Source organism: Erythrolamprus reginae, chromosome 4, assembly GCF_031021105.1.
Source record: "Erythrolamprus reginae isolate rEryReg1 chromosome 4, rEryReg1.hap1, whole genome shotgun sequence".
NCBI classification, from domain to species: Eukaryota; Metazoa; Chordata; class Lepidosauria; order Squamata; family Dipsadidae; genus Erythrolamprus; species Erythrolamprus reginae.
Genome location: NC_091953.1, coordinates 33,115,475 through 33,138,643, shown reverse-complemented (window position 1 = coordinate 33,138,643; position 23,169 = coordinate 33,115,475). Strand labels below are relative to the sequence as shown.

The 23,169-nt window shown below is 37.2% G+C and overlaps 1 protein-coding gene across 1 annotated transcript in view; it reads right to left on the bottom strand.

Moving 5' to 3' along the window:
* The window catches only part of LSAMP (limbic system associated membrane protein), a 662,291-nt gene that overhangs the window by 230,837 nt on the left and 408,285 nt on the right, over positions 1–23,169 (bottom strand). The window contains exon 3 of the mRNA XM_070750009.1: positions 5,318–5,443. Within this exon, the coding sequence (XP_070606110.1) occupies positions 5,318–5,443 (126 nt within the window). The remainder of the gene's footprint in view (positions 1–5,317; positions 5,444–23,169) is intronic.

The window sequence follows — 23,169 nt, the reverse complement described above, 5'->3', positions numbered from 1 at the left end:
CAGCAATACACAAACACATAATAGACTCAAACTAAATGTTACACATTCCAAACTTGACCGCAGAAAATAAGACTTCAGCAATAGAGTGATCAATGCCTGGAATGCACTAACTGACTTTGGTTTCTTCCCCAAACCCCAGAAACTTTAACATTAGATTGTCTGCAGTCGACCTCTCCCCATTTCTAAGAGATCTGTAAGGGGGATGCACAAGCGCACCGCTGTGCCTACCATCCATGTCCTACTGTTCTGTTGTCCTTTTTAATCATTACTTTTTACTTATGTTTATACAAACTACTACTATCCTATACATGTTTGACAAATAGATAAAATAAAATAAAAACATTTTGCACATCTTATTAAAGGAAATACATTATTTCTAGAACCCTAGATTTTAGCCAGAAATTTGAGTGATGATTTGATAAGATTAAATCTGCTTTAGGGTGGTATAATTTAAATTGACCAGAATGAAAGTAATCTTCATAACTTTCATTCCTATAATCCTTCTTTCCTACAGTTCTCATTTTTTTCTATGCATAATTTCATAAATGTCATGCTCTGAAAATTTCCGTCTGACAAGACTAAGTTCTTTTAACATTTTTTGCTTAGTGTTATCTTATTTTAAAAAGGATAATCTCTCAGCTGAAATTTATGGTCTAGGCTTGATTCTGTTTTCCTCATTAATCTGAGTGAATCCATAATTCATCTGTAATATAAGCAAAAATTTCAGTGTAGAAACATTTCAGTGGCCTAGGTTTTGAATGTGCACACAATTTATAACAGAATACTTCAAAATGATCATTATTTCACAAATCATCACGAGCACTGGAAAATTATATAGTAAGCAACTTGAAGTCCTCAACCTTTCTGGTTTGGCAGCCTGATGGAGGTGGAGGTAGAGAAAGGGCTTAATTTCTTGTATGCAGACACCTGCCTTTTGCTTGAGCTTCGCTTCACAAATGCACTTGCCTACTGCTCACATGGCCCAGTTCCAAATAGGCCATGGCCTGGTAGTAGGCCACAGCCCAGGGGTTGGGTAGCCCTGTTCTAGATGTTTGGGATTTCAATTCAATTAGCATAATCATGTATTAGAGAACATCTTGAGAATCTTACAGTATCCACTGTAATAAAGATTACCAGCAAAGCAATAATGTTTCTCTGCTCAAAAGAAGTACATATATCTAAAATTTATTTATTTATTTACTAATTGGATTTATATGCCGCCTCTCTCCGAGAACTCGGGGTGCCTTACAACATATAAAAAACAACCAATACAATAGCTAAATCCAATTAAATTAATAACTAAACAAACAATCTGAAAACCCCAATCACCCCAAGCCTGACAGCATAAGTGAGTTTTAAGACTCTTGCAAAAGGCGAGGAGCGGGAGGGCAGTGCAAATCTTCGGGGGGAGCTGATTCCAGAAGGCCTGGGGCCCCCACAGAGAAGGCTCTTCCCTTAGTCCCCACCAAGAGACATTGTCTAGTTGATGGGATCTGGAGAAGGACGACTCTGTGTGACCTAACTGGTCGCTGGGACTCATGCAGCAGAAGGCGATCCTGCAAGCAATCTGACCTGATGCCATGTAGGGCTGTATAGGTCATTACCAATTGCAGTCTTATTCAAATAAAACTGTTGTGTTTCCCTCATATTACTTTTTCTACAGAGAAACAAAAGTGATAAGATCTATTATTCAAGTTATGCATGGTGATAGATTTCCCGAAATGCTGTATTATTAGGCAATACTATATGCCTCTGTCTCACTCTTTCTGTCTGTCTCCCTCTCTGTCTCTCATCTATCTATCTATCTATCTATCTATCTATCTATCTATCTATCTATCTATCTATCTATCTATCTATCTATCCATCGATCCACCCACCCACCCACCCACCCACCCACCCACCCACCCACCCACCCACCCACCCACCCACCCATCTATCTATCTATCTATCTATCTATCTATCTATCTATCTATCTATCTATCTATCTATCTATCTATCATGCCATTTGTAATACTTTAGAAAGAATATTAATGCAGATACATTTCTAATGCAGTTACACTTCTAATGCAGAAAAGTGAAAAAAACTTTTGGGTTCTTATGATAGAGCCATCTGTTTGATTCCTTTTGTCCTTTCATCATAGGTGAAGAAGATAAGGGAAGCATTTAATAAGCTTTTTACATTTATCATGAACAGTAATGGAATTTTTTTGTTGTGTGCAATTTTCATAACAAATGTGCATATGAACTGTTGTTATAGAGTGCTTTGAATATATTATGGTAGGTTAATTATCATTATCATGGGAGAAAGTGAGATAGGCAGGTGGAGTTATCAGAGCAGGCTTCTACTGAACTGTCTCTCTTTCAAAAGCAGTTTTGTTTTTTAGCTAGGGCATTTATTTTTACAATATTTTTTGGCCTCTCGAGGCCCATATTGATTATGAGTGGTCATGTGATGTATTACCAACATAAGCAGGATCAAAATATTATGCTTGATAAAAACCCCATATTTTTAAGATATTTTTGCCACTTGTTCGGGATAAAGATTGGAGCACTAAAGGAGAAATGGCCATTTCAACAAAAACTCTACAGAAAAGTAAAATCCCAAATGTCAGGGTGCAAATCTACAATTGCCTGGATGCCACTGAAAGAGAATTGAAAGGCAGAGACCCCATAAAGTCTATGGAATTCCCATCCTATTTTAAATATCTTTCCCAACTTGTAACCTATGGTTATGCATCTTTGGGCTATATAATATAATGTTAAGAATATCTACAGCATTTTGAAATATGTGAAGCACAAACATTCAAAATACAGTCACCATATTAAGAACATAAGAAAATAAGAAGAGGCATGCTGAATCAAATCCAGCATTCTGTGTCACAGTGAATGATATTGATAATTTTTTAATTAGAATTTTAAGATTGCTTTTTAATGTATTAATTGGATTGTTATTATTGTTGCTTGTTTTTCTGTACATGCTGTGAGCTGCCCCAAGTCTTCGGAGAGGGGACACATACAAATCCAATTAAATCAAATTAAATCAAATCAAATCAGTGGCCCACCAATTGTCCATGGGGAACTTGAGCAGAAAGAGAAGGCAAAAACCTCCCTTTCCCTTGACCCCCAACAAATGGTACCCAAGGGAATCCTGCCTGCCTCAACCAACATAGAGATGGCACGTGGACATCTGTTTCAATAACCATTGATACACTTGGCACCCATGAATCTGACTAATCCTGCCTCGAAGCTTGGTTGACAGCTGTCGCGACCTTTTCTAGAACTGAATTCCATTAACTAATGACCTCTGGGTGAAGAAATATTTCTCTTTATTTGTTTTCACTTTCTTACCTATGAGATTTAGGGAGTGCCCCCTTGTCCTAGTATTGTGTATTTCTATCCCTTGCATGATTTTATACACTTTGATAGAAGTCACCTCTTAAACACCATCTTTCAAGGCTGGAGAGACCAAGGCGTTGCAACCTGGTTTCATAAGGGAGATGCTCCATTTCCTTGATCATTCTTGTTGCCCTTTTTTGCACCTTTTCCAGTTCCATTATAGCCTTCTTGAGGTGTGGTGACCAGAACTGTACACAGTACTCCAAAGGTGGTCTCACCATCGATTTGCCCAGAGGCAATACAATACTTGCCGACCTATTTTCGCTTCTCTTCCTAATCATGCCAAGCATGGAATTTGCTTTTTTTTTACTGCTGCTGCGCACTGGGTTGACATCTTCATTGAGCTGTCCACCAAAACGCCAAGATCCCTTCTTGGGTTGTCTCAGAATATTTTATTTTATATTATATTTTTTATTTTTATTTTTTATTTTTAAAATACGTTTAGGAGCAAGAAAATTAAATAAGTATTAAATCTATCTATCTATCTATCTATCTATCTATCTATCTATCTATCTATCTATCATCTATCTAATATTTAATCTGCTTTCTTCTTGGATTAGCATTTTATTATAAAACCAGTATGTGTGAAATTTTCATGAGAGTGCAATTTTACAAATTCTGATTGCAGTAGAAAACTTACGGTTTGGTATGTTTCAGACATATTAAAATAAAGAACCTAAATTTATTTCTTTTAAGTGTGTGAGTCAGCTAATGACAATTCCCTTTTCAAGACAATCAAGCATTGAAATATTAAAACAGCAACCTGGCTGAATTTTCACTCAATTTGTACTAACATTTTCTCTCTTTTATAAAAAGCACATAAAAATGCATAGAGAAACAAGACACCAACTTGTTTTCTTTCTTAAAATATAGAATAAATCATTAAAGAGAAAAACGCTATAGGTAAGAAAAAAATTATTATTACCATAGTTCTCATTTTCAAAAGCTTATGTCAAACATATTATCAATATTTCCTTTTTCTGCCACTAATGTTGGTTTCTTTTTTGCTATAATGTTTTTGTAATGAAAAATATACTTTTATTAGGCAGATGCTAATATACAAATTCAGATACAGCAAATAGTTGCATTGGCCAGATGTACAAATGTCTTTGTAAGATGATCAATGCAACTATTTTTTTTAAATGTTTTTGAAATATTTATAATATACAGTGTGTTCTGGTTTCTGGTAGAAATTTAGCAATTACAAATAACTCTTATTAAATGCATCATTTCATGAATAAAGAAACTCCATTTATTTCTCTGCTCTCCTGTAATTCAGACACATTCCATACAGGCACTCGGTCCCTTATCTCTCTTAGCTGCATTCTTCACATTCCTTTTCCTGCTCCACTTAACAAGATTTATTTTCCTAACAGCATGACTTTGAAAAACAGCAGAACTGACTGTTAACAACACAGAATACTTTTGCTTACTTTAGCACGACAAAAACATATCCATTTTCCCTTTGGCAACATTGAAACTCCACCCTTCTTCTCCACTGACCCCCTGACGTGACAAATACATCACTACAGTATTTAACCCATTCATCTCCTTAATATCTTCTTCCAGACCTCTGTTCTCTACGTTTTTGGGCCCTTCTGAATTTAGGGTTAACCCAGCGAGCATCTGATTCTCCCTCGCTAGATCCTGAACTCATAGCCCCATCCTGTGGCTGGCCTCCCACCTGTTCTACTACCTGTAACCCCGGGCCCCCACTAATTCATAAACACTATCTGAATCCGAGTCCTCAATATCTTCGTCATCCTCCAACTGATCAGGAGTATGTATAACACAGTGAGATAATAAAATCCATTGGAAGCTTTTAAATGTTTGTTAAAAGTCATGTTCTAAAATATTTATAAATGGCATGTAAGAGATAAGAGCCATTTGAAACATAAAGGTACAAACCATGGCTTCCTACCTGTTGGGGTGAGGTGCCTCCAGGTGATGACAGGTTCAGGACGTCCATTTGCCATACACACTAAGGTCACATTACTTCCTTCATTCACAGTGACATCTGAAGATATGTTGGAGATCTTTGGTGGAACTGCAGGAACAAAAATGGTTGGTCAGTGCTGGCCTTAGCAGAGGTCCAAAGCAGAGGTCCCCAAACTTGGCAATTTTAAGATTTGTGGACTTCAACTTTCAGAATTCTCCAGCCAGCTATGCAGGCTGGAGATTTCTGGGCGTTGAAGTCCACAAGTCTTAAAGTTGCCAAGTTTGAAGAACTCTGATCAAAAGTGACATAAAATGTGTTAAAGATACAATTCTGAATCCCACTGTTATAAATAAACAGGAACAGAGTTTACAAATGGCATAAAAATATAATTCATGCTTTACTGAATGAACCATAATTTTTTGCTTGTTTGTTTGTTTTTACAGCAATTAAATTAAAATTAGTTAAACTATATTACGCCTTAGGCGTAATAGTTTGAATGATTAGCACCATTTTGTCCTACATCTCGGTCTCTTGTTCCTTACAAGTTTTACTTAATTTGCTGGCTTTTTATATGACAGCTCAAAATAATTTATACTAACTATGCTTACTCTACCTAAAGGTAGATCTGGCTTTAAGTTTAGTTGAACATAAGGACTGAAGTTCACACGTTGCAATAAGTCATAATTTATGATTTGCAAAAAACAATGCATTTTAAGTTAGCACCAAATCATGTTATTGAGTGGAGTACGTAAACCAGACGCATTTTAATGTCTAATTTAACAAATGAAATCAAAGCACCTGCAAAAATGAATATAATAACGGTACCTATATTTAAGAGATTTAACCAACCCCCACTTCCTATTTTCATTATGATTCTGTCTTCGGGAATTTGCTGTGAAATATCTCAAACAGTATATACTCATGTTTTAGTTTTTGTCTTCACTTCAAGAGTCTTTATGGTTCTCTAAATAATAGTGGAATATTGAATCAAATAAAACTGATGCAACATGATATATTTCTACAGCCAAATATAATGTTATGTTTGGCTGTAGAAATATAGCTGAGTAAAGAAAATGTATACAATGTCATGGCTGTTAGTGTTGCCAGAAGCTCTGGATATGAACTAAGACACAATGGTGAATTCTAATGAGTATGCAGCCCAAAATAATGTTGTGGAATCTTCTTAAATAATCTTAATTTTTAAGATGAGTATATACAAGAAAGAAGCATATCAATCCAATGCTCTCAATATATTGTGGATCATAACCCACAGTCCTTGACACTGCCAATGCTGCAGATGGTTCTGCTAACTTTAATTCATAATATTTGGAGACCTGGGACTACTTATATTAGTCTCATGCACTTGAAAAAATAATAATAGTGGCTTCGTCTGCTGTTTCCTGACACAAACTGGGTTCATTGAATTTTCTTTGGGTAGATAAAAACTGAGACAAACACAGGAATTAATCTGAAAAGCAAGAATGATGAGATGGATTTATTACATACTGCTCAAAAAAATAAAGGGAACACTCAAATAACACATCCTAGATCTGAATGAATGAAATATTCTCATTGAATACTTTGTTCTGTACAAAGTTGAATGTGAAAATGATTGTCAATCAGTGTTGCTTCCTAAGTGGACAGTTTGTTTTCACAGAAGTTTGATTTACCTCAAGTTATATTGTGTTGTTTAAGTGTTTCCTTTATTTTTTTGAGCAGTGTATTTTTATACAACTATATTCAAAATTATTTCAGTTTTGAATGTGTGTTTGGGCTCCAATGCTTCAAATAAAATAGATACATAACCATATGTTCCTATTGTAAAGATTAATATTGAAGTTTCCTTGTCTTATTAAGGGTGTAAAGATGTTCTACTTTACTGAATATGGTCTTCTGAATTCAAATCAATGAATTAAAAGCAAGATCTATGATTCCAAAATCACCAAACCACAATACAGTGATCCCTCGAGTTTCGCGATCTCGATCTTCGCGAAACGCTATATCGCGATTTTTCCACCCGATGACGTCACTCTCTTCCTTCCTTTCTCATCTTTCTTTCTCTCTTTCTTTCTCTATCTTGCTTCTTCCTCTCTCACACTCTCTTCCTCCCTCTCTCATCTCTTTCTTTCCTTCTCTCTCTTTCTCTATCTCTCCCCCTCTTGCTGGCGGGTGGCGGGCGGGCGCATCAGCGAGGAGCCGGGGTTTCCCCTTTGTGTGGGCGGCGGGGAAACCCCGATCTTCGTCTGCTTGCTGCTGCTGCAGGCAGGCAGGCGGCGGACAAGCGGCAGGCAGACAAGCAAGGCAGCGGACAAGCGGCGGGCGGACAAGCGGTGGGCGGACAAGCGGCGGGCAGGCAAGCGGCGGACAAGCGGCGGGCGGACAAGCGGCGGGCAGGCAGGCGGCGGACAAGCGGCGGGTGGACAAGTGGCGGACAAGCGGCGGGCAGACAAGCGGCGGACAAGTGGCGGGCGGACAAGCGGCGGACAAGCGGCGGCCGCGGCAGCAGCGAGGAGCCAAAGATCGGGGTTTCCCCTTTGCGTGGGCGGCGGGGAAACCCGGATCTTCGTCTGCTTGCTGCTGCTGCAGGCAGGCAGGGGACAAGCGAGGCGGCGGACAAGCAGCGGGCGGACAAGCGGTGGGCAGGCAAGCGGCGGACAAGCGGCGGGCGGACAAGCGGCGGGCAGGCGGGCAGGCAGGCAGCGGACAAGCGGCGGGCAGACAAGCGGCGGACAAGCGGCGGGCGGACAAGCGGCGGGCGCGGCAGCAGCGAGGAGCCGAAGATCGGGGTTTCCCCTTTGCGTGGACGGCGGGGAAACCCGGATCTTCGGCTCCTCGCTGCTGCGGCGCTGCCGAGCAGATCAGCTGCTGGGCGGCGGAAGGAATCTTCCCTGGGTCTTTCCAGGTGCGGAAGTAAAAACACCATCTGCGCATGCGCGCCCATGGAAAAAAGGGCGTGCATGCGCATATGGTGTTTTTACTTCCGCACCACTATATTGCGAAAAATCGAGTATCGCGAGGGGTCTTGGAACGTAACCCTCGCGATACTCGAGGGATCACTGTATAGTTTATTTAAAAGTGTCAGTCTTTATAAGGGCATCTCCATAGTTCACTCTAAATTTAGTTAAAGATCAAGAACTATAAACAGAAGAGAGGAAGGGGCTTATCCTGTCATATTTTGACAGGGCATAAAAAGGCATACACTTTTCACAATGCTAAAAATGTTCTGTTGCTGATTAACCCATAATAATTATTTCCATATTTGCATATAAATATCAATCAGTAAATTAAAATATGATACAAGTCTGCTTTATAATTTTATCCTCTTTCTCAGAGATGCCTTCCTTTTTGCTGATGCCTGAAGAACAAAATGAAGTGTATTAAAAACTGAAAAAAACAATGCATTCATATAAGATGAAATAAAGTAATGGATTTTTTTGTTTCCCCACCCCACAGTACCATCTATTCATCATAGCACGTTATGATGCTGATGGTTCTTTCTTATCTACTATATGCTATATTAATTTAACCTTGAATTTGCCCGTCTTTCATTTTGCACTTCTCTCATTTTTATTTAAATGAATATTCAATGAGATATAGGTATGAATTATTCTCGAAAGCCAAAATTTCTAATGTAAATATGGGATGGAAACAAAACAAATAATAAGACATCAAAAGAAAGGGGAAAAGAAGGGAAAGACGATAGAAAGATGGGTAGACAGCTGATTATGAAAAATAAGAAAATAACCACAGTCCCTGAAAAATTAGACAAATTTAAATATATGCAGTGTCTTTGAAATTAAACCTGTTTCTAACTTGGAATTCATTTCATATGAAGCAATGAACAATTACCTCTGAATAAATAAGTCTGTATCTGGACTATAAACTGGATGGGATCTTGAGTTAGTCATACCTGGAATCCCTTCACTAGATAGTAACCATCCAAAACACATGGGCATTTATTTCCTTCCTTCCTTCCTTCCTTCCTTCCTTCCTTCCTTCCTTCCTTCCTTCCTTCCTTCCTTCCTTCCTTCCTGCCTGCCTGCCTGCCTGCCTGCCTGCCTGCCTGCCTGCCTGCCTGCCAGAAGTGGTGGGATTAAACTTTTTGGAAGGAAAAGAGAATCTGGGATCAAGGAATGAAATCGTGAACAAGAGTGTTTTAGTATCTTTTTCAAAAAAAGATCCAAAGATTGAAACAGACACCTAGTCTGATTTCCATTGCTTTTCTCTCAAAATGAAGGGAAAAGGTGCACTATTTGCCCTCTAGCAGTAGAGGGTGCTGAAATACTGAAAAAAAAATCATTTCACCCTCTGCTGATGAAGGAAAAAAATGCATCTATTTTTAAGGATGGAAGAAACTGCTGTTATTACCCACCCACCTCCCTCACACAGACATGAATAATAATAATAAAAAAACCTTTAAGTTAAAGATAAATAATAAAACTAAAGAAAATGACACATAAACCCTGATATGGCCTTTAAGCTGAGGACAACACAACTTTAAAAATAAAAAAAATGTTGTGAAGGACGAAGGCCTAGGACAGAGGTCTTCAAACTTGCCAACTTTAAGATACATGAACTTCAACTCCCAGAATTCTCCAGCCAGCATAGCTGGGAGTTGAAGTCCTCAAGTCTTAAAGTTGCTAAATTTGAGGAACCCTAGCTTAGGAACTTCTTCCATCATTCCAGTCTATAAAAATCATAATCAAGCAGTTTGGCATCTACCAATTCTTGCCCCTTAATATATTAGCCATGCTTTAAGTAGTCTTCAGGATTTGTTAGGGAATTGTTTTGTCTCTTGTCCACTAAGTCTATCATTCTCACTATTTTCTCTTCAAGGCTTTGCATTATAAGTGAATTCACTGTGGGCTGAACTGCTTTTAAGTGAGTGGATATTTTATTGAGCCGCCAGTATCCATTTGATTTTACAGTAAATGTTTTGCAGGACAGGAATGTTGGGGTGGAAGGCCTTTGTTCCCTGTCAATTCTATGTCTCTGCCAAATATAGTATCTTGCATACAATTCAGAAATAACCATCTGTAATGCACACAACTGCATGATTTGTGTTTCAGTGAAATCTCAAGGTTTCTATCAGTTTCTATCAGTGTTAAGACAACCTAAGACATTGTACAATAACATCCTCTCAATACCCAATTATAATAATTTGACAAAATGAATTGTAATAAAAATCTGGCCTTAAATGAATGCTTTCAGTGCAGCCACAAAGAGAAGAACTCGTTCAGTTTACAACTGCCTGCTGATCACTGATCCATCTCACGGATGCATCTAGCAGTTGCATGAATGTCGAAATGAACTAATGCACAGGTATCAAACTAGCCATATCACATTGACGTCATATGATATTTCGTGATGTTTTTACTATTCGTGGAGCTGCGGTGGGTGTGGCCTGTGTGTGTTGCATCTGGCCTGCAGGCCAGTAGTTTGACACCCTTGAACAGGCGTGGACTGCTAGCTGGAATGCTAATTGGGCTCACCACCGTGGCTAGTGAGTGCTTGCGGGGCCATCGCAAATTTGCTTCTGCACATACTGAAACATGGCCGCACCTGTGGCTCTATGTTTTGCGATCTCAACAGATGCAGAAGCAAACTCATGCTAGCCCCACATGCACTCATGGCGAGCCCAATTTAGCATTCTGGTTGGAAACCACCCCTGCTTCTGAACTAGTGCACACTAAAACGGTAGGCAGTAGGGAAAGCAAGTAGGATGCTTGGCTGCATAGCTAGAGGTATAACAAGCAGGAAGAGGGAGATTGTGATCCCGCTATATAGAGCGCTGGTGAGACTACATTTGGAATACTGTGTTCAGTTCTGGAGACCTCACCTACAAAAAGATATTGACAAAATTGAACGGGTCCAAAGACGGGCTACAAGAACGGTGGAAGATCTTAAGCATAAAACGTATCAGGAAAGACTTAATGAACTCAATCTGTATAGTCTGGAGGACAGAAGGAAAAGGGGGGACATGATCGAAACATTTAAATATGTTAAAGGCTTAAATAAGGTCCAGGAGGGAAGTGTTTTTAATAGGAAAGTGAACACAAGAACAAGGGGACACAATCTGAAGTTAGTTGGGGGAAAGATCAAAAGCAACATGAGAAAATATTATTTTACTGAAAGAGTAGTAGATCCTTGGAACAAACTTCCAGCAGAGGTGGTAGATAAATCCACAGTAACTGAATTTAAACATGCCTGGGATAAACATATATCCATCCTAAGATAAAATACAGAAAATAGTATAAGGGCAGACTAGATGGACCATGAGGTATTTTTATGCCGTCAGACTTCTATGTTTCTATGTTTCTAAAACACAGTAAGATGAATTACTAAGGGCAAAAATGTTCAATTAACTAACATCAATGTTAGTGTCGATACAAGTCACCAAAAAGATCCCTTTAAATGCAAACAAAAGAAAACACCCCTCCCTTATCTTATTTCACCCTCCCACTGTCTGCTGTCATACTGTACCTAGAGCACACATTAAGGCTTTGGTAATCTGGCATTCCTTTGACATTCTAAGGATGTCACTGTATGAGTGAAGGGAATGAGTTGGCTAATAACTTCATAATGTTCAACTTTGGGAAATAAGGACATCATTAAATTTCCATCTAGGAAAAATAAAGTATGGACATAAAAGCCGCCACAGAAGCTCCACAATTAAGCTTTAAGAATTGTAATTTCCTCTTTTCTGGCTCCTAATTAACAGCATTTTTCATCAAATATATTAAAAAAGTTAAATTACCTCTTGGTGAAAATGAAAAGAAGGGAAAGAAGGCTTTGCTTGCCCCATCACATGCACAGACACCTTAAGCTTTTTGGAGCTGACATTTGTTTGCTACAATTAGTGATCTTTTCTGAGGGCAACTAATTGGCAGCAAATTGGACTCATTAGTAACTGTTGAGTTAAAGTGAAATTTAAAAAAAGGAAAGGGGATTTATAGAGGGACCTGAACTGGTAAATAAGATTATATGGCTAATTTCCTCCTCCTACTCTATACCCCTAGGGCTAATCACACCTATATGAAGAAAAATATTGCCACTTTTATCCAACTGGGTAACAACCTAAAACAATACCCAAGATTTTGGGAGCAATGCATGCTAATACCCATCCAACATTTCGAAGGTACAACGACCTACAAACATCTCCCCATTAGTAGTAGCAGCTGCTTGATCTTTGTTCTATTTTCTATGTTTGTTCTGCTGAACATAAATGTACAGCAATGCACAAATAGCAATTATCCCAGATCAATTCAGTTCCTTACCAAAAGTAACTTTAGAAAGAAATTTTAACGTTCTGTTCTAGACAAGAAAGTTTTAGTAGAGATTAAATAAGCCAGAAAATCAAGATGTTTTTTCCACCTTTAAACCAGAAAGTTATCACTTATTGATTGACCAGGTGTGTGTGTGTGTGTGTGTGTGTGTGTGTGTGTAAAAGCAAGATAAAAATATATTAAGAAAGGATGCAAGGCCTGATTTGAGAAGAAAGATACAGACAGCAAGTGCTACCTCTGTAAAAGAAGCTGAACAAATTTGGACAGTTAATTTATGGAAGAAGATAGCATAGACTGACTACAAACAATAGCTTGAAAAAGTAGCAACAATGCAGGGGTGGGCTGTTGACCAGAAGGGTGGAGGGAACAAAGTGGGGTACCGAAAATTGAGCTCCATCCCAGAGCACCCAGTTTGCACCTAAAGATGTTAAAAGAAAAATGCAGGGCGTCTTCTTTGGGCAGCTTCTGCGTTCTTCCCAAAAGCATTTAAAAACCCAGACTGGCGATTCTGCTACAAACAAAAGTGTCTAGGAAGAGTAAAAGGAGATAAGATCTGGAATTAATTCTATGTGATCTGGGTTTATGCCTCCCCCTCCTTTCTGAATTGCTATAGTATTTTCTAGAACAGAAGTCTTCATAGCTGGCTGGAGAATTCTGGGAGTTAAAATTCACAAGTCTTAAAGTTACCAAGTTTGGGGCAGAAAAATAAAATGAATAATGCTTGAAACCTAATGTTTTGCCAGAAACCTTGATTTTTATTTTATTTTTTGGTAGTCTGCAGGAAGTAGGGTTAAGACTGTTGTACGGAATGGAGCATTTTGGGATGTTCACTTAGGCTGTAAAAGTAGCAAGGAACACTTTATATTGTTGTCTTTGGGTAAGTGATTATTTTGTGAGTGGCCATTTTAATCATGAATGCACCTTTATGACAATGCTCAAAATATGTTTTCAAAATTCTAAGTGAGATGTTTCTGTCATTTCACTGTTCCATAACTGCTCACTTCTAGGATGTGGGTGAATTCAATGACCTGCTTGTTTCAAGTCCATTGATATGGGTATTGTTTTGAGGTTCTTGGAAAATCCTTGGTCAAGTCACGTGATTGTCAAGCCACTACCAAATGGTCACAAGCCATTTCTACTCGGTCACATGACCAGCAAGCCACAAAATAAGCCACGCCCACAGTGTGGTAGTAAAATTTTTGGTAGCCCTTCACTGCAACAATGATACACTTGTATACCTGTAAGAAATACAATTTGACTACAAGCAAGAACTGATTGGACCATAAAGTTGACAAAGAGAAAATGAAGATGCTAACGTGCTCTGGGACCATAACATTCAAATAGACAGATACCTGCCGTATTTAACAATTGTTAATAAGAAAGACAACAACATTTGGATAGTGTACACTGCAGTACCCAGAAACATCAGAAAGAAAAGAGAAAGTACTAGAGAAAATCACAAAATACAAAGACCTAAAAACAGAAATAAAACAACCGAGACAAAATAAAGTAAAGATGATATCAATATTAGGTATTTGGGTGCAATCCCATCAGTCAATTGAAAAATGCAGCCTTACTTTGAATAGTTTATCATTTAAGACCATCAAACATCAATATCTACCCATCCTAGATCTTTGGAAAGGACTTGATAGATGGAAAAAAATGGCAACTACAGCCTAAAATATGTGGCCAACTGTGTAACCAACTACAGTATAATGATAATAATTACAAAAGGCCTAGAGTAGCTTACATTCTGTAAGAATACTTTCTTATATTAAGTAACAACTGCCCATCCCAGGTGCTGGGTTGTTGGAATAGAAATATATAAAAATACAAAATCCAGACTAAACATTTGGTGGTGACTTTATCACCAACAATAAGAATATCAGAAACCTTTGGAGATGGCCCTGATGGGAGAAGCAATGCCAAATCTTCCTTAACTATGTCATAATTTAGAAAATAGTGGTCTGGTCATATGTTAAACTTTCTAAGAAAAAGTTTTAAAAGTTTATAAACCACATTCTAGCAAATATTCATAATAGTTGGCATTTGCATTTGAAAAGACATGATACAGTATGGTAAAGCAACAGAGGCAGTAAGAAAACAAACAATTATCTGCTACTTCATCTATCTCTCTGTTTAAAAGATTTATATATCATAGAATCTGCTAACAGTTCTTGAAAATGCATAAGATTTAGCAGAACAATATTAAATGTGATAAATAAAAACCAAAAAGTAAATCAGTAGCATTGAGAGACCTAGTTAAACAATTGGTTTAAGCTTTAAACTGTAAAAACTTGGCGGCCGGCGTTAAGACTACTGGACGTTTACTCTTTAATATGGAGGCCATAGAGAAAGAAAAAAAAAGACCTTGATGTCAAATGCTATTTTTGACAAAGTCCATAAAAGGTACCCCACTGATGACCTAACAATGTGCTGTTGGCTGTGTATCAGAAGTCATAAGTAGCTTGGATTTAAGCCGTGCACAGTTTGTACTATTATAACATCACAGTTGGTTTGTATAGTGAAAAGCTGGAAGTCCTGATCCTTTAATATTAGTAAACTTGAAACAGGAACATATTTCAAGTTATACGTCAGTTCCCAATTTAAAATTAAAGATTTTGTTAAATTCCATCTGAAACTATGCAAATGCCCAAAGAAGAATTTTAAAAACACTATGGCTTCTAACATCTACATGGAACAAATGAATTAAATTTAACACAATGCATAACTGTTTTGCTATTCCTTAGAGAGAACCTGAATAGAACCTGAATTCAAAAGCAAATTTCTTTGTTCATGGACCTCCTCCAGCTTCTAGGGTCATTTATCAGAGTTGTGGGATGATGGTACACCCTAGTGAAGAGTTGCAAAAATTTTTACTATCACACTGTGGGCGTGTCTTATTTTGTGGGTGTGGCTTGTCAGCCATGTGACCAGGTGGGAGTGGCCTGACAATCATTAATTAATTAATTAATTAATTAATTAATTAATTAATTAATTAGATTTGTATGCCGCCCCTCTCCGCAGACTGGGGTGGCTTAATGGCCATGTAACTGGCTTTAAAGGTGGCCAACTTGATGTCACTCACATCAAGGGTTTGGCTAGGGTTAGGGTGCCTGGCTTCTCTTCCCCTCAAAGAGATATAATTTCCCTATCTATTTTCTATTACTAAACATGCAAAATATACTATTTAATTCTATGTATATATGCCATATGTGTACTTACATATTACACACAGGCACACAAAAATATACATTATTTACTATATGTACACACACGTGCATGCATGCACAGCTCTTCTAAAATTATACACATTCAACCTCATTTACAACGATAGGAAAAACATACCCAGAGCCCATTTTTTTCTACCGGTTCTGCGTACCTGACCCAAATTTTTCTACTGGTCCTGCGTACCTGACTGTACCTGTAGGAGCCCATCACTGGTACACCCCTGCAATTTATATCTCAATGCCCCTGAAGCTCTGGTTTTGTCTCGAAAGGATTCAAATCTCTTAAATGCAGTAATGACGAAGAGTATATCTTTTGCATAAACTATCTCTCCTTCTGAATGTTGATTGTAACACTGTATTTAGAAGACTGGCAAAAGTATTATGAATATTGACTTGCTATTCACAACAAAAACAATGAGAGATACTAAAACTAAGTTGAAAAGGTAACTGTTAATATATAAACCCATTGAGGAAAACATGGGGTTTTCTGGAGAAACCATTCACCATGCATACTGCCACATTCTAAATCAGTTAGAGTTTATAGACTGCCTTCAAGTTCTGCCCCATTAACAATAATTGAAATAAGATTACCACTTTATGAACCATAAAGACATGGTCTTTCTCCTACAAGTATGTGAAGATTTATCACAACTGATTTATCAGGTGAAACTGTAAATGTTCTTCCATGCTACTGAAGTTATGTGGATTCATGGGGACTCCCCCATTGCAACCCTATTGCTAAAAAAAAGGACAAAAAAATGAAGCCAAGATGCAAAGGAACTACATATAGAGGTAGTAGATCAAACTTTATCAATTTCTTCCAAAAAAATAAACAATAACACTGCTTCAGGCAGATGTTAGCAATAATATTTTACAGTAAAATTCAGATGGGTAACATTGCCTAAGTTCGTGATGGTGAAGCTATGGCATGCATGCCACAGACGTATCTCTGCGGGCATGTGAGCCATTGCACAGTTCAGCCCCACCATGTATGCGCTCCTGCCTCCTGCCATCCAGCTGATTTTCAGGTATTTCCTGCACATGGAAGGCGGGGCACATTCCTAAACGCCAGAGGTTTTCTTTGAGCTCTGGAAGGGTGAAAACGGCCTCCAGAGGTTTCTGGTGACAGGAAACAGCCCATCTCTGGACTTCTGGAACTTGGGGGAGACCCTCCTTAGGCTTTGGAGGCTTTTGAGACTCCTGGAGGGCAAAAATGGCCTTCCCCCGGAGGAGACAATGGGAGCACTGGAGGCACGCACACATGTGCAGGGGAGCATGGTTAAATCATGCATACATATGTGGGGGTGAGGGGATCATGTTCGCATGTGCAGAGGGCACATTGCACAGCACAGGTGTCACACACGCATTGCATTATGGGTGCCACCACATGCACATGTGCACTGTTGCACACGTGTGTACTTTCAGTACACAACGAGAAAAAGGTTAGGCACCACTGGCCTAAACTGACATCATATCTACCAAAAGGATTGGAAACACCAGATCAAATGTCAAGTAATAGCAAATTAGGATCTGTCAAGAGATAACCAGGTTTTGATTATATCAGATTGGGATTTTTTGGAAATTTTCCATAAACACTAAAGCCAACTTCATCTCTTCCTACAGTTGCCTCCAATATGGGATACTGTATTTTTATTCTAATGTAATGAATGACTAGGTAGCATTACTATCAGTGAAGTGGCATACTAACAGGGAATTGTCCCTCGCTCCCTCTCTTCCTCCTACTTTTAGCCTTTGTCAAATTATGGCTAATCTTTATTATTATTATTATTATTATTATTATTATTATTATTATTATTATTATTTAGGTTTCTATGCTATCCTTTTCGGGGCGACTCAGGGCGGTGTGCAACATTATTAATGTAACAATATGTAAAGAAATCTAAATTACTATAAAAGGATTATACACATTACTAAATATATATATATTTAAACCCATTACACTCATATGCATTCATAAAATTCAATAATACATAGTATCAGCCGGAGAGAATCTCATCACTCACAACCCCCATGCCCGCCGGCAGAGGTAGGTCTTCAGGGCTATACAAAGTAGGGAGGGGACGGTACATATCTCCAGATGGATTCCTACTGTTGCAATATTGGATTCCTACTACAGTGGAACCCCGACATAAGAGCTGCTCTACTTAAGAGCAACTCGAGATAAGAGCTGGGAGGGGAGAGATATTTTTGTTCTACTTACAAGCCCAAATTCGAGATACAAGCGCCAAGGAGCTGTCTCCTGAAGCCAAACGCTAACTTCCGCGTTCGGCTTCAGGAGACAGCTGCGAAGCGGCGCGCGTGTTTTAAAAGGTTGCAGCCGGCCTGGGGGGCTCGGGGGGGTGCTTGCAGCTTTCTTTCTTGCTCTTTTTCTTTCTCTCTTTTACCTTCCCTTCTATTTCTTCTTTTCTTTCTCCTTCCCACCTTCTTCCCTCCCTCCCTCCCTTCACTCATTCCTCTCTTACTCTCCCCTTTCATAAGTTTCCTTGCTTCCTTCCTCTGTTCCTGTCCCTTCCCCCTTTCTTTCTTTCTTTCTTTCTTTCTTGCTCTTTTTCTTTCTCTCTTTTACCTTCCATTCCTCTATTTCTTCTTTTCTTTCTCCTTCCCACCTTCTTCCCTCCCTCCCTCCCTTCACTCATTCCTCTCTTACTCTCCCCTTTCATAAGTTTCCTTGCTTCCTTCCTCTGTTCCTGTCCCTTCCCTCTTTCCTTCCTTCCTTCCCACCCTCCGTCCATTCATTCACCCATTCCTCTCTTGATCGCTTAAAGCCGGTCCCTGGTGCAAAAATGGTTGGGGACCTCTGTCCTACAGGATTGGGTGGCAGAGAAGTTGAACATACAGTATGTAAATTTAAAAGTTTAAGAAAGTTTACAAGTTAAGTGAAAGAAACTTCATTATTCATTTATATGTACATGTACATTTCTTCATTAAAAACATGTCTTTCTGCATAATTTAGACTAACTTTGTGAGTTTTTTGAGGGCTGGAACCAATTAAAATTATTTACATTAATTCCTATGGGGAAAAGTCGTTCGAGATAAGAGCTGCTCGACTTAAGAGCCCAGGTCCGGAACGAATTAAACTCGTATCTCGAGGTACCACTGTATTGCTAAATGTAGCAATAAAAGTAGATTAACAAAAAGGCCATTGATGGAATTTGACAAATTGATACACATGTTGCAAATACCATATATATTTCAAATGCATAAGGCATCTAAGTTTCAGAATTTTAATACATTAGTGTAAAGTAAAGTGAAATGGGTGAAATGGTAGTGTCATTTCCACTGGGAGCTGTCCAGAGTTCTGTTTATGTCTTTTATCCAACACTGCCAGATCTTATATTCTGGCCCAGCTATGCTCACTGAAAGCAACAGCATGAATCAAACAATATTTAGTTCCTGAGTTGATAGGAACAAAGAGATGATCCTCTCATGTCTTGTTTTCTGATCACGGTGTAGCCAAACACATCACTGAGCACAGAACACACACAGAGAGATTGAGATGTTTGGACTCTTCAAAGTATATTTCCCTTTGAAAGCAGCATGCTAAGGGTAGTGGCTATCTAGTCCTTTTCCATTTTATCAATAGAGTGATTTACATTCATTATAATTAAAGATGAAGTAAGCAATATGTCAGTATTTGGATTGGTTTGGTTTAACAAGTTAGCTAAGGCTTTAGATGAGTTAGGTAAGGAAAACTTACCTAACTAGTATCACTAGCTCTCCAGATATCACTAACTTCAAAAGGCATTAGCCCTAGTATTGATAGGATCTACATATGGAGGACAGCAAATTGCCTAACCTTTCTTCAATCAATAAATGTAGCAATAAAAGTAGATTTTCAAATTACTTGAAAAAATATTTCATCTTTACACAGAGGTGGTGAAAAGCCATCCTAATATCATTGAACTTTTGAAATACTTAGAATACAAAGGCTGATCAGTTTGAATATTTCATTGATTCTTTCCCCTCTTTATTAATATTAATCTTTCCCCATTTATTAATATTCAAATAGACAATTTTTCAAAGAATACGTTTAGTTTCTAAGTAAAAAAAAGGTACTGAACTATGTAACATACCACAGCAAAATACTGGGTGTATATACCAGTACACATATACATAGGAAGGGGACAGAAATGAACTTGCATACAATACAGACAAAATTGATCTACAAACCCTTAATATTTTTGAACATCCTTTTTTATCTTAGAAAATATGATTCATCAAGTTAGAAGTAAATTAAAATTAAATTAAATTAAATAAAGCAAGGGCTCCAATCATTCTAAAATGTCAATACAAGATATCAGAATCCACCAGTGCTATTCACTTGTTGAAAGCTGACCAAGACTTTTAGGCTAACTCATTGGATGTGTTTCAATTACCAAGTTCATACCCACTGTAACTTTTACATTAATGCATAGCTTTCAGATTCATGCTGTAAACATTTTATTGTTACTATATATTTGAATTGTACTACAAAACATTGATCTAATAAAAAACCAAATCCATGTGATACAGATAAAATAAAAAAATAATAATAATAAACTGTTTTTAAAAGGGCAAGTATGTTGCAGATTCTGAATTTTTATTTAAAGTGCTGATGTTGGTAAAAATATTCAATCATTATAGAAATGTTTGCTGTGATCTGGAATTGTATCCCAGGATTCTGTTGCAAAAACAGATTAAGGAAAATCTCTGCAAAACAGGGATGCACTATTTCTTTAAGCTAACAACTGCATTTGGTATTCCAGAAATTTTTCACTTAGACACATCTGGAAGCTATATCCAAGGATTGTTGGAATATGATGCTAATCTCACAGAATAGATATTCTCATGTGACTTAAAACTGTGAGGTCTAAAATGGTAAATCAACTACCTTTACCACTATAGAAGCTGTTTAAGTTGAAAATTGATAATGCAGATCAATTTCTTATTTGACAATCATGAAAGAAAAGTTATCCAATGTCAATGTATCAATAACAGCTAAATTAATAAATATGAATTTCCCATACAGGATGCTTATTTAGTCAATGATTGAGTTTATATGTGACGCTAAACCACATATTTTAAAGTAGGTTTGTTGAATGTACTCATAACTGATGTTTATCTATTACACTAAGAAAAAAAATCTAAAACAGTAAGTCAAAATAATCAAATAAACAATTTTAGGACTTAGCAGAATGTGAAACAATATCAGAGTGATATCTGTTTTCAATAAAGAAGAAATGATTAATGAGACTCGTAAAACTAAAACCAATAATCTGTTTTGATTTTATTGGATATATTTTATCTATATTATTGCTGTAATCTATCTTTTTAAAATCCATATTCAAATCAGCTTTGGTATCAGTCTTGTTAATGACAACCTTAGAAGTTGAGAAACCCAAGCAAAAGTTTTCTTGTAGATGCCATGCGAATTTGTCTGGTGAAAAAGAACAACAGTGGAAGAATAAATTTAGAAATTGAAAAAGAAAAGGAAAAGCTGGGGTTCAGGCATAAAGACTAAAGTATTATTTAGGTTTTATATACGGGAACTAGAAATCTTCTGCTGGTATTCCTTTGGAATCTCCTGCAGCTATTTCTCTCTGTTATAGGACAGAAGTATGTGTATCACAGAACATGCCCTGTACCTCATAAATTTGTCTTCTGTCCTTAGGTAGAGTAACCATGCAGGACATTTCTTTGTGCTTTCCTTTAGGCAACAAAATAGCTTACTGCCACAAGTTCAGATGAACTTTCATCACAAAAAAACAACAACAAACAAAGCAAGAAAAGAAAAATCTCTCTCTCTCTCCCTTTCTTTCTCTCTCTCTCCTCTCTCTCTCTCTCTCTCACTCTCTCTCTCTCACACACACATAGACGGCTATCATTTTGATTATACACTAATAATATTTAATACCAGATAATAAATTAAATGAAAAGTTTTGAACATTAGAGTAAACAAGCTAAACAAATGACCCTAAAAAAAATTTGAAATCATATACGGTACTGTATAAAGTTTAAAGGACAACACATAACTCAAATACATGACAATTTCTTTACAATAAAGAGCTCTGAAGTATCCAGTCCCTGCAAACAGGAACTGTAATTTTGCAGGACTTACTTTAATGATGTGTATTTAAGTCCAAATTTCATAAGTGCTCCCTGAAACAAAATAACTAAAATGACAACTGTTACAAATCCAATTAAGTTAATGTTGGCTTGCCCACAGCTTCTAATCCCATTCTGTTTATAATAAAATCCACATTACGTAACTTGCTTCTATTTGCATAGACAATTTCAGTTTCTCATACCATGAAGATACACAGAATACTATTAAATCATGTACCTTTAAAATTATTTTATATTCTTTTATTTGGAACTTCTTATTCAAACCATACATATGAGCCAGTGTTACAGTTGGTTTCTTATGACTAGAGAGATGGAACAGATGAGAAATAAGCAATCTAATCAAGACTATTTTTTAAAAAAAAAGAAAATTCATTAAAAGTGAAAGTCAGCAGAATAGAAAATAAATATTGTTTGGAATACAAATAGTATAATATAAACATAGCAATATTGATGACTAATAACACAGTAATGCATCTTGAAAAAATTATTTATTTGTTTGTTTGTTTGTTTGTTTGTTTGTTTGGATTTATATGCTCTCCCTCTCCGAGGACTCAGTGTGGCTTATAACATATAAAAATGATAGATTAAATATATGTTGTAGAATCTAGGAATAATATTGAGTGAATAATGAAAAACAAAAAGCATGGGATCCAGTTTCTTGCAAGAACATTTTGCTTTTGTAAAGACTGTTACAGTATTAAATGATTTTTTAAAAATCTAAAATTTAAATTTAAAGATCTAAGATCTAAGATTTAGGAGAAAAACAATTTGGAATGTCATATTTATTTTAAATCTGAAATATTTACTCTAATGTTATTCTAATATGCTATGAAGAGTTAAATGGGAATTCTAATTAGAAGTGGACAATATGATACAATGCCATAATATTTCTAGAAAATAATTTTCTGGACTTCATAGCTAAAATATATGTTAATATTTTAAACCACTTAATAATATTTTACAAAACATGTCCTGTTTTTCAAGGCTAATTTATTAAGAATGATACTGTATGTATTTAGAATACCTCATGCCTTAATGTTAGTTGAATATGAAGTTCCATGAACATTCATAGCACAGAGCTGTGATGGCGCAGTAGTTCAAATACAGTACTGCAGGCTACTTCTGCTGACTGCTGGCTGCCAACTGTTTGGCAGTTCGATTCTCACCAGCTCAAGGTTGACTCAGTCTTCCA